Genomic DNA, 12,483 nt, shown 5'->3' on the forward strand with positions numbered 1-12,483 from the left:
AAAGGTCAACAAATAGACCTTGAACTATTTATAGGCTTTTCATTCTTGTTGTTGTTTTAGTTTGGATTTTTTACTTGTTTGTTGTTGCTTTGTTTTGTTCTTTTTTTGTGTGCTTATTGTTGTCTCTGCGTGTATATCGAGATAAGATAGGCAGGATAAACAATCTGGAGAAAAAACAAAGGGACCGATGGTTCCGAGGGACATGGGAGAGGGGAGGTGGGGAAAGGAAGTAGATGTTAACAAACCGAGGGACAAGGGATCTAAAATAGATGGTGAGGAGGGCATAGGATGCCTAGTACCGCTTGATCAAGGGCAATGTACCTGAACATGATAGTGGGACAAGAGGAAAGTAAAAGGAAATAGAGGAAAGAACTAGGAGGCAAATGGGTATTTATAGAGGTCTAAATACAGGTATGTACATATGTAAATATATTTATATATGACAATGGGGAAATAGATCTATGTGCATATATTTATAGGCTAAGTATTAAGGTAGCAGATGGACATTGGGCCTCCACTCAAGTACTCCCTCAATGCAAGAACCCTTTGTTCTAATAACCTGGCATTCTGTGATACTCAGCTTCCCAACACCATCACTGAAGACAAAATGGGTGCATAAGCAAATGTGGTGAAGAAAGCTGATGGGGCCCAGCTATCAAAAGATATAGCTTCTGGGGTCTTAAAGGCTTGAAGATAAACAAGCAGCCATCTAGCTGAGAAGCAACAAAGTCCACAATGGAAGAAGCACACCAGATCATTAGGTGTCGATGGGATCAAGTAGCAGGCATCAAAGACCCAGAACAAAAAATCATATCAGTGTGAATGTGGAGGAGTGCAGAGTGGAGACCCAAAGCCCATCTGGAGACAATTAGTCATCCCCTTACAGAAGAGTCACAAGAAAGAGATGGGTCAGTCAGAGTGCAATATAGCACTGTTGAAACATATAACTTCCCTCTAGTTCTTTAATGCCTCCTCCCCCAACTGTCATGACCCCAATTCTACCTTACAAATCTGGCTAGACCAGACCATGTACATGGGCACAGATATGAACTGGAAACACAGGTAATCCAATACAGATGAACCCTTCAGGACCAGAGGTGAGAGTGGTGATACTGGGAGGGTGGAGGGAAGGTGGGGTAGAAAGGGGGAACTGATTACAAGGACCTACATGTAACCCCCTCCCTGGGGGGATGGACTACAGAAAACTGGGTGAAGGGAGATGCCAGACAGAGTAAGAAATGACAAAATAATAATACTTGATAAATGATCAAGGGTTCATGGGGCAGGGGCAGGTAGGGAAGGGGAAAAATGAGAAGCTGATACCAAGAGCCCAAGTAGAAAGCAAATGTTTTGAGAATGAGGGCAACCAATGTACAAATGTGCTTGACAATGGATGGATGTATGGATTGTTGATATGGATTGTATGAGCCTCCAATAAAATAATCTTTTTTAAAAAAAGAGCTGGAAACACAGGGAATCCAGGACAGATAAACCCCTCAGGACCAATAACGATAGTAGCGATACCAGGAGGGTAAGGGAAAGGTGGGGGGAGAAAGGGAGAACTGATCACAATGATCTACATATAACCTCCTCCAGGGGGACAACAACAGAAAAGTGGATAAAGGGAGACATTGGGCAGTGTAAGACATGAAAAAAATACTAATAATTTATAAATTATCAAGGGTTCATGAGGGAGGGCCGGGGAGGGAGGGGGAAATGAGGAGCTGATACAAAGGGCTCAAGTGGAGAGCAAACGTTTTGAGAATGATGGCGGCAACAAATGTACAGATGTGCTTGACACAGTGGATGGATGGATGGATGGTGATAAGAGCTGTACGAGGCCCCAATGAAATGACTTTAAAAAATGAATCCATAACGGGGACTTTTGGCATGATACCAGCTTAGTTCTGTTCTTTTACAGTGGCAGTCACCATGTGTGTCATCCTGCTTTTAGGAGGTGCATTTCTTCTGCTATTTTGCAAAAGAACAAGGTGAGTGCCTAGGATAATGCGGAACAATCTCCTTCCCTGTAGAAGGCAGCCGCTCTGTAAGGATTCCTTGAATTCCCTATCAAAGAATCCCTTTCTTGGCCAGATATTCCCCCCATTCTATTTTGATCAAGGCAAACTGTCTCTGCGGCAGCCCGATAGCCCTTCACTTGTCAAGTCAGTCCTCAGACTGCTCGGGAGGATTCCAGATCAGACAAGGCCTGCAGAACACAGCAGAAGTACTCCATCGTGCTTCTGAGGCTGTCAGTCTTTACAGGCACACAGCCTCGTCTTTCTCTTGTGGAGCAGCTGGTGGGTTTGAATCACCAGCCTTTCACTTAGCAGCCCGATACTTAACTCACTGAACCATGAGGGCCACGTAAAGCCACCCTAAATATGCTAAAGTTGATAAAACAAAGAATTTCTTTTTTTTTAAGGATTTCAAAATATCGCTAAAACTGAAAATTTCCCATATAAAACACTAAATTTGGTATTCTTAAGGGATCATAGCGATGAAATATAATTAAAATATATTCAAAAGACAAAATGGCTAATTATATTCATTGAATATGTTTTAAAGAATATGCTTTGAATATTTTAAAGAAATTCCTTTAAAAGATAGTGTTCTTTAAAAAACTGTCTTCTTAAAAACAAGCAGCCATCTAGCCCAGAAGCAACAAAGCCCACATGGAAGCAGCACACCAATATGTGTGATCATGAAGGGCCAAGGGGACCAGGTTTTAAGCACCAAAGGCGCGGTGGGGGGGAGGGGGAGAATCATATCATCGTGAATGAGGGGAGCGTGTGATGGGGACCCAATGCCCATCTGTAGACAACTAGACATCCTTGCAGAGAGGTAGTGGGGAGGAGATCAGTCACTCAGGATTCAGTGTAGCAATAATGAAACTCACAACCTTCCTCTAGTTCTTAAACGCTTCCTCCCCCCAACTATCATGATTCCAATTCTACCTTGCACACCTGGTTAGACCAGAGGATGCACAGCAGTGCAGATGGGATCTGGAAACACAGGGAATCTAGGAGAGATGAACCCCTCAGGACCAAGGGTGGGAGTGGTGATACCAGGAGGGAAGGGGATGTAGAAAGGGGGAACCGATCTCCGGGATCTACATATAACCTCCTCTTTGGGGGATGGGCAACAGGAAAGTGGGTGAAGGGAGATGTTGGGTAGTGTAAGATAAGGTAAAATAATTGATAAATTATTAAGGGTTCATGAGGGAGGAGGGAGTGGGGAAGAAGGGGGAGAGAAAAAAGGAAAATGAGCTGATTCCAGGAACCCAAGTGGAAGGTGAATTTTGAGAATGATGAGGGCAACGACTGTATGTGTGCTTTACACAATTGATGTATGTATGGATTGTGATAAGAGTTGTATGAGCCCCAATAAAATGATTTGAAAAAAAATTTATTCTCAAAATAAGTGTGTCCTTATAAAGAATTTGTACATTAGATTTATATGGTCAATAAATATAATCATAAGAGAAAATATAGTCACTGATAATATTAAGAAATATTCATAACTATAGTTTAATAAAAATTCTTTGTAAATGTTATTAGTTGGTCATCAGGTATATTAATCTTTTCATAAAATAGTTTTTTTGAAAATTGGTTATTAGGTAACAAAACCTGATCAAATTTATAAAGACAGTATAGGACAGAGTAGAATGGCTACATAGGACTTCCAAGCTATGAATCATTGTGGACGCAGATAATCTCATCTTTCTACCTCAGAGCAGACAGTGGGTTTGAACTGCTCACTTTGGGGTTAGCAGTCCAATGGTTAACCTGTATCATTACTATGTCTCCTGCACTTGGCCTAGAGTCCTGGTTTATCGTTTAACTCTCACTCCAAGAAGCTCAAGTTGCTTCCTTAAAATGTTCTGACAAATTGTTTATCTTCAGAATGTAGATTATATAAAGCATGGAAGAAAGAACTGATCCACATAAGTAGGACCTTAAAAAATATCCACGATGATGGCAACATATGTACAGATATGCTTGATACCATTGATGTGTGGAATGTTATAAGACCTGTAAGAGCCCCCAATAAAATGATTTAAAAAAACCAAACCAACCAGATAATCCAGTGACAGATGAGGAAGCCTTTAACACTAAAATGATCTATTTCCCCCTATCCTTGGTTATCTAAGGACTGATTAATATATTGATTTGTTTGTTTTTCTAGCACTTAAAGTGCCAGGGAACTGATTTATAATGTTTAATTTATATTAACTTTATAAATGTTTTATAGATTGATAAATGTTAGATCAGTCTAACCAAGATTACCAAGTCTGATTTAACCAGGCTGAGTTGCTTCAATAAGATTGCTCACTCTCATGAAAAATAATTTTTTATAAATTATCAAGGGAGGGAAGGGGGGTGGGAGGGGGAAAATAAGCTGATACCAAGGGCTCAAGCAGAAAGAAAATGTTTTTAAAATGATGATGGCAACATGTGTACAAATGTGCTTGACACATGGATGGATGGATTGTATGAGCCCCAAATAAAATTATTAATAAAAAGATTGGTCAATCTTTTGAGGATGTGGAAGTCGAAAAATACCAAAATGGGGTTTGAATTTTATTTTTGAACTTAGATCTCTAAGTTCAGGCAATCAGGTTTTCGCTTTCTTTGGGTAACACAGATAAATGATGATATTTTATCATTCTTTTTCTGCTAGTGCAATCCATAAAGTGCCAGACAGACACACGAGCTATAAAAATGAATATGTTTAGGTAATTTAATGGTACTGTTTACTTATTTAAGAGTAGCCCTCTCCTCTTTTCAAAACCTGTACATTATCTGTTTTATAGGCAACAGCCGCCAACACGGAATACTGAAATGGAAGATATGCCAATGACGGGGGATACTAGCAACAGAGAGGAAATTACAGAAGACAACTAGTGCAAGTTGTGAGGCTCAGGGAAGAAAACACTGAGCCCAGCAAGACTGAAACGTAGGAGCCCCCCCTGCTTCACCAAAGAGAACACCAAACCGTCTCCAGATGAGGTATCAGGGAAAAGTCTACTTGAGTAACACAACTTCTCGGGTATTACTCTACCAACAGTGGTGCTCAGCCGATGCTCCTGAGCTGTAGGAGGACACCTATTCTCCAGCAGCAGGATGGAACCTAGCTGACTGCCAGGCCATTCTGCTGCTGTCCAGACCAGGTTCCCAAAGCCAGAGCTGGTGGGACTTCCCAGGGAGAGGTTGAAGGCTTCCCGTCTTCCTCATCAGAGCTTTCATTCTCTCATAACATTGATTTGGGACAGTTTATCAGTCGCTCTTTCCCTTTCACACCCTGACTCGTAGTGTAACAAATCAACGTGTGCCTGAAGCTCTAAGTCAATTCAAAGGCTTGGTGATATCTTAAGAGACGACACCCACATTTCAGCTCCTAAAAACCACCTCCAGCGAGGTGCTCCATCCACAGTACAAGGAAAGGGAGTCCTCGCCTGGTGGAAGAGTGCTGCCCAATGGATCGTCTTGACTTCAGGACTCAGAAAAAAAGGCAACTGCCTTCAGTGACACGGTGCTTATATGGCCACTTATATTTATGCTTTTTGTCCGCTGTGTTTTCATACTATCTATGATTTGTGTTTTGAAAGTGTACCTTATATAAATAAAAAAGTTTCTATTTTCAAAACAAAATACATATGTATGGACTAGAAGAACTGTTGAAGGTGCAGTGTAGCACAAAGAACTATAGCGAACACAAGTGTGGGAATGCATCGTTCAAAGGGTAGACCTCCACTCTTCTTTCTAAAGGAGAAGGGAGACCTTGCCAAAAGATGAATCGGATTACAGGTTTGGCCAGTTTCTGATAGGATTTTCATGCGGGAAACCGTGTAAAAAGCAACGCAGTCTTCTCTAGACGGCGGCAAGTTATGGTGCAGAATTTCTGATGGGACATCACTAGCACACAAGGGGTCGCTTTCATTTTCCTGCCTTGCTCTCTGCTGATTCGATCGTTCTTTCTTTACGCCAGTTTTGAAATAAAATTTTGGGCCTAATCACACCTCCTCATCTTTTAAATGAGAAAATTGAGGCATGGAAAAAGTGATTGCCCAAGGTCACACAGCTAGAGGAGGATATGCAGACAAAGAGGCAGTCCTGACTGCAAACTGGCTACCAAGCGAACCAACCGTCATAAAGCGAGAGACATAATCAATTCACAGTCCACCAGAAGCTCTCAATGTGCCTTTGGGGCTTTTCCCCTTTGGTCATTTGGGTGAAAGTTTACAGAGCAAATTCGTTTTCCAATCAGCCGTTTAGACACATTTTGCAACTGAAGCTGCAGTCCCTTCCATGTAATAGCACTTTCCCTACTTCCTCCCTGGTTTCTCCTTCCCATTTATTCCTCTTTCCTGCCCCTTCCTGCCTTCAGAGTATTCTGTTTGTACAAATGTTGTCGTTCAGGCAGGCACAGTTACTTGTATTGGGAAGGACATTCCTTCATAGATTTAGCCATCGTTTGGCGGCATGTTGATGGTTTGAAAGTATGAGGGGCATCCAGTCTCAGGGGGTCCTCCCGTCTCTATGAGACTGAATTTGGTCCCACTTTCCTTTTTCTTTCCTCCCTTTCCAAAACTTATTTCAAACATTTTGTTTCTTTCTTGAGCTGCCTGCCCCTAAGTTTCTAGAGTTAGCAACTAGAGCTGGATCCAGCTTGTTCTTTTTGAGAAGTTCTAAGAGTTTGGCATTTGTTATGTTTAAGGTTCTAATTTGGAAGGAATCACAACTTACTCAAGAAATTGGACAGGTTGGCATTTAACGGAACCAGACGCTACTAGAAGGCTTCTCTCAGGCATGAGAGGGATGTCTTGGAGTGAGTGCAGGTATTTGTGATTCTAATTCACATTGGGAGAATCTGCACTGAGATGACTTTCAGGGGAGGGGGGCTTTTGGGGGGCTGGAGAAGGATCACTTTCAAATTCACCATGGAGAAGTCTGGCTCCATCAGGCATCACCCAAGGTGGGTCACACATAATTAGATCTAGAAATGGAAACCAGCAGAGCCGGATGGAGTTGAGGCTGAAAGAATCAGAGGGAAAGAAATATATAAATAATACAAATCATGCGCCTATATATGTATTTCACATGTAGATATAGAGGACACACAAAAACTGTATAGGTAAAAGAAACAAAAAGAAAAAAAAACTTTCCACACAAAGTTTTTAAATCCCCCTTGTATAAAAATCAGGATTTTTAAAAAGGGATAACATGGACTCTCTGTTAGCAGCTGTGGACCAGCTGAGGAAATGTTTAATGAGCGACAAGGCTACGATGCCAAAGCATATCACCCAGGATTAATCACCGAGCAGTGGTTAATATATTTATAGTCACTCGTCTTTGAGTTCTCTGAGGGGCCGGAAGACTAGCAATAAACATTCAATCGAGACATTAAAAAGTTTCTGACAAAATCTGAAACCAATTAGCACTCAGTCGAGAGACATAATTACTGGTGATTGGAATGAGGATGTTTGAAACAAGGAAGAAGGATTGGTAGTTGGAAAATATGGCTTTGATGACAGAAGCAGAGCCTGTTAGAAACTGGCAAAGCCAATGACTTATTCATTGTAAAGACCTTTTTTCAACAGCATGAACAATTCATCAGATGGAATCCATAGGAATCCAGTCAATGATCTCTGTGGAAATAGAGAGTAGAAAAGCTTAATATTCATCAGCTGGAACAAGACCAGAGGATGCTTGTGTAACGGATCATCAATTACTCATACGAAATTGCAAGTTGAAGCTGAAGAAAATGTAAACAAGTTCACAAGAGCCAAACTACAATCTCAAGGACACCCCACCTGAATTTAGAGACCAACTCACGGGTAGACAGGATGCACTGAACACTAATAACCAAAGACTAGCCGGGCTGTGTGATGACATCAAGTACGTAGAATATGAAGAAAGCAAAGAACCCCAACCCACTACCATCCATCTAGTCCAGCGGTCCTCAACCTTCCTCGTGCCGCGACCCTTTCACACAGTTCCTCATGTGGTGGCCCCCAACCATAGCATTATTTTTGTTCTACTTCATAACTGTAATTTTGCTGCTGTTAAAAGAATCATAATGTAAATGTCTGACATGCAGAATGTATTTTCATGGTTACAAATTGAACATAACATGTAATTATATATTGTGAAATATTTGTGTGTTTTCCGATGGTCTTAGGGGACCCCTGTGAAAGGGCCGTTCGACCCCCAAAGGGGTTGTGTCCCACAGGTTGAGAACCACTGATCTAGTCAATTACAGCTCCCAGTGAGCCTGTAGGACACAAACTATTCCAAAGGATTTCTAGGACCTTTTAAGAAGCAGACTGCCTCCTTTTTCTCCCGCAGGGCAGCTAGTAAATTCCAACAGCTGGCCTTGTGGTGTAAGCCCAATGTTTAATCCACCACACTGCTGGGTGCCAGAAAGAAAGAAAGAAAAGAAAGAGAGAGAGAGAGAGAGAGAGAGAGAGAGAGAGAGAGAGAGAGAGAGAGAGAGAGAGAGAGAGAGAGAGAAAGAAAGAAAGGGTCATTTTAAAATAAGAACAGACCAAAAAGGATGCCAGCAGAGCGTCTGAAATTTGCTCTAGAGCATAAAGAAGCAGAGTGCACTGAAGAATGAAGAAGTAACAGAGACGAACAGACCATCTCAAAGGAAGGCTCAGGAAGACAGAGCAAAGCATTCTAACGAAATGGGTGACTGCCTGGAGTGAGAAAACTGGAAGGGAAGAGCATGTCCAGCAGTTTTAGCTGAAAGAACTGAAGAGAAAATTCCATCTTTGAATCACAACTTTGAGAGATTCTATAAACAAAATACTGGACGAGGCTAGAAGCATCACAACATGGAAGGAGTATCCAAAGTCACTGTACCAAAAAGGATGAGTTGATGTTCCACCATTTCCGTAGGTAATATGTGATTCAAAATGGATGCTATTGAAGGACGAAGTGCAAGCTGCTTAAAGGCACTGGCAAAAAGGAAGGCTTCGGGAATTGACAGAATCCCAATCGAAATGTTTCAACAAGCCTACGCACTCACTTGACTCTGCCAAGAAATCTGAAAGACGGTTACCTGGCCAACGGAATGGAAGAGGTCCATATTTGTGTCTATTCTGAAAAAAAAAAAAAAAAGGTGACCCCACAGAGGGAAAAAGAAAATCAAACAATGTTATTAACACCACACATAAGTAAAATGTTGCTGGAAACAATTCAAAAGCGGTCACAGCAGTACAGAGACCGGGATGTGCCAGCCTTTCATCAAACTGGATCAAAAGGAGGATGTGGAACAAGGGCTGCAATCACCAATGCTATGGATCTTGGCAGAAAGCAGAGGACAGCGGGAAGATGTTTCCTGGAGTTTCATTACTATGCAAAGGCCTTGGACTACGTGGATCAAGCAAATTGTGTGTAATATTGCAAAGAATGGGAATTCCAGAACACTTCACCGTACTCATGCGGGACTTCTACAGAGATTAAGAGGCAGTCATGCAAACAGCACAAGGAACCTGTGCGTGGTTCAAGATCAAAAAAGATGTGTGTCAAGGTCGCACTCTTCATGCTTATTCCATCTGTATAATAACATGAGAAGATGGGCCCCACGGAGAGCAACGCAGCATCAAGTTCAAACTCACCAGCTGCTCCAACGGGGAAATAGGAGACTGCTCCCATCAAGATCTACTCTCTCGGAAAAACTTCAGAGAAGTCCTACTCTGTCCTGTAGTGTTGCTGTGAAATCCACTGAATGGTACTGAGTTTGGATTGAGTTCTATACCTGTGGTTATGAGCCCATTTAGGAATGGCATAGGTTTTCAAAAATTATCCGGTCTATTGTCCCCTTTTCCAGAAAAAAAAAAATTACCCAGCATTCCCCTGGCAGTTAAAAACGTTTGTACTGTAGCCCATTATCCAGGATAACATGCAAAAATCGGCTTTTGCCATTCCCCCTGGATCGTTCCAGCGGCCATCAGAGGGAGGTGACACCCAGTTTGGGACACACTGGTGTAGGATATGTTTTAAACCAAACACTTTTGAGATACTGAAAGGGCAGATTCAGACCGAGAAGGCAGCAGAGACAGGGACATGCTACATGAAGATCAGCAAAGATGCTAATAGGTAATAGAAGGTGAAGAGCCAACAACCTGTCCCTAGAGCTGACAGGGAAAAATATTTCTCCGTGCACAAGCCTCCTGACTGTGCGAGAGCACATTTCTGTGTTGCTAAAGTCATCTTTCTGTCATCGCCACGCTAGACCACCAAGACACTGTAGTTTATAACCCTTGACTCGAGGGAGGATGCTTCCAAGAAGCTTTGTCTGTTTCTTTTAGCAGCCCACAGTACTTTGAATATTCTTCGCCAGCAGCGTAATTCTTCTGCTGGCTTCCTTACTCGGTGACTGAACACGCCAAAGGCCTCGTGTCTAACATGGACAGGGCACACGATACGTGTTGGTTGCATCACTTCCATTGTCAGATGACCTCATGAGATCTATTTATATATTGGCCAACCAGGAACTGGTCGCTGCCTACTTCTCTCTCTCCTTCTTGAAAGAATTCCAACTGTTTTTGTTTTTTATTTTGATGTTTCAATATTTTACTCATTTTATTTTAAATGATGACAATTACAGCATTTGAAAGGGAGATCTAAGTCCACACAAAATGCAAGACCCATGAAACGGCTAAAAAATAACTCGAGTGGTGAATGCACCATGGGTCCAGTGGAGATTCTGGGCGTGGTCACCGTGTGATTACAGTTAACTAGACCCTTCCCAGTTTGCACTCTGATGCAAAGGCACCAAAGCACAACTTGAGAGGGGGTTAAAAGTCCTGAATTTTTGGCTTCAGCATACTCAACTTCTCTACCCCAAAATGGCATGCACACACACACACACACACACACACACACACACACACACCAGCTACCACACCCTACAGAGTACTTATGGTGTGAAGAGATGGACTGGAGTGGAAACAGGTCTGAAGATCGGTCTACAAAAGACCCTTTTCAGATGGGTTTGCCCACACCATCCAGCAAGGAGCACCCCCCAGTTGAGGTTAGGAAAGTAAGGTTCAATTCTCAGGACATCACAATTTCATTTGTGACTCACCATGAATTTCCAAAGTGCCTACACATGATCAGCTTCCACTTGCAGCCATTTGTAGATCAAAGGGAAACCTGCCATCTCTAGAAGGGGGCCAACAAGTCCACCCTCCTACCCCACCCCCAAAGTCTGCAGCTGAAAGACCTTTTGGGATCTGGGTTTCTTCTGTACCTTGGAAAAGGGAACACGTTAAAACTGAATCAACTGCCCCTGGACGTCTAGCATGATCTTGAGTAATACTTGCTTCCCAGGTATACACACAACACTAGAATTCTGAAGGTAGAGGTATGCTGCAAAACAGTTTAAAATCGCATGATTGTACAGTCTTCATTTATGCTTGAAATTCCAGTCCCAGACAAGCGCTTGTGTCCACAGGTGTTGACGTTCTTGCCGTCCAGCGGAGCAGATGGCGTCAGTTGTCACTTTGATGCCTGGCTTTAGGGTCTGAGTGTATTCTAAGCCCATCAGACTGGAGTTGTTCACTTTTGTAAAAAGCAGGCTTCTGGGTCAATCTGATACTTGGCTGCTATTCCCAGCCATCCAGGAGAGACTGACAGTCGTCTCCAATTTCTTGTTCACCTTCTGGTTTCTGTTAAGTGAAGCCAACAAACTCTGTCTCATCGTTCACATTAGCATGAAGCTGGAATTCATCTGCCTTGTAGCCAACCGCAAAGTTGCTCTGGGCCACTTGGGACTTTGAGGTCTCAGAGTTCATCTGGTAGCCCACCAGCCAGCCCTTGTAACCCAGCAACAGAGCTACCCCCGCCCCCTCCCATGGAAGGCCTGGCAATGTGAAAATCCACATTGCAGCTCAGGTTGATGTGCTCCTGCTTGTACCCCATCTTGATCTTGGTGTTCTTCTTCCCAGGGGTTGGGGAGGATGAGCCTACGGTCAGCTTCAGACTACCTTTAAGCTGGTCTTTCACGGTGACCTCGGTGCGACTTGTCCGTGTTCCACTTCTCTGTGAATGTCAGCCCATGCTCGGTCCACCAGTACTTGGGGTCCAGACTGCCCATCACTCTGGTAGTCTGAGGGTTGGCTGGGCCAGATTTGGTAAATGCCAGTTCATTCTCAGATGGTGTTTCCAAACCAAGTTTTATTAGGGCAGAGCCAGAGCCCGTGGTGAAGGCATCCCCGGCAGGATTGCCAAGGTCAATGTGCGGGTGGACGGCACAGCTATGGTCCTCTCTGAGGCAGGAACAGCCGGCTCGGTGACGGTGACTGTAATGGTGACGGCATGGGCTGCAACACAGAGGCGCTGAACGATGAGAAACCCACTCTGTTGGTATTTATTTTCTTCCACATAACATGTGCATCAAAAGAAGCTTGATCCCAAAGTCCGGCGGGGGTGGGTGGGTGGGAGGGATATTCCAAGTCATTCTCCTTGC

General features: G+C 43.1%; 1 protein-coding gene and 1 pseudogene across 1 annotated transcript in view; one reads left to right on the forward strand and one right to left on the reverse strand.

Annotated features, from left to right (window-relative positions):
• Positions 1-5,616, forward strand: part of IL15RA (interleukin 15 receptor subunit alpha) — a 62,973-nt gene extending 57,357 nt beyond the window's left edge. Inside the window, exons 8-9 of the mRNA XM_075553405.1 lie at positions 1,922-1,991; positions 4,817-5,616. Coding sequence (XP_075409520.1) covers positions 1,922-1,991; positions 4,817-4,843 — 97 coding nt within the window. The 3' untranslated portion in view covers positions 4,844-5,616. The remainder of the gene's footprint in view (positions 1-1,921; positions 1,992-4,816) is intronic.
• Positions 5,617-11,425: 5,809 nt separating this feature from the next.
• On the reverse strand, positions 11,426-12,040 carry LOC142451312 (non-selective voltage-gated ion channel VDAC1 pseudogene; annotated as a pseudogene).
• Between the last annotated feature and the right edge of the window lie 443 nt (positions 12,041-12,483).

Source organism: Tenrec ecaudatus, chromosome 6 (assembly GCF_050624435.1).
Source record: "Tenrec ecaudatus isolate mTenEca1 chromosome 6, mTenEca1.hap1, whole genome shotgun sequence".
Taxonomy (NCBI): domain Eukaryota; kingdom Metazoa; phylum Chordata; class Mammalia; order Afrosoricida; family Tenrecidae; genus Tenrec; species Tenrec ecaudatus.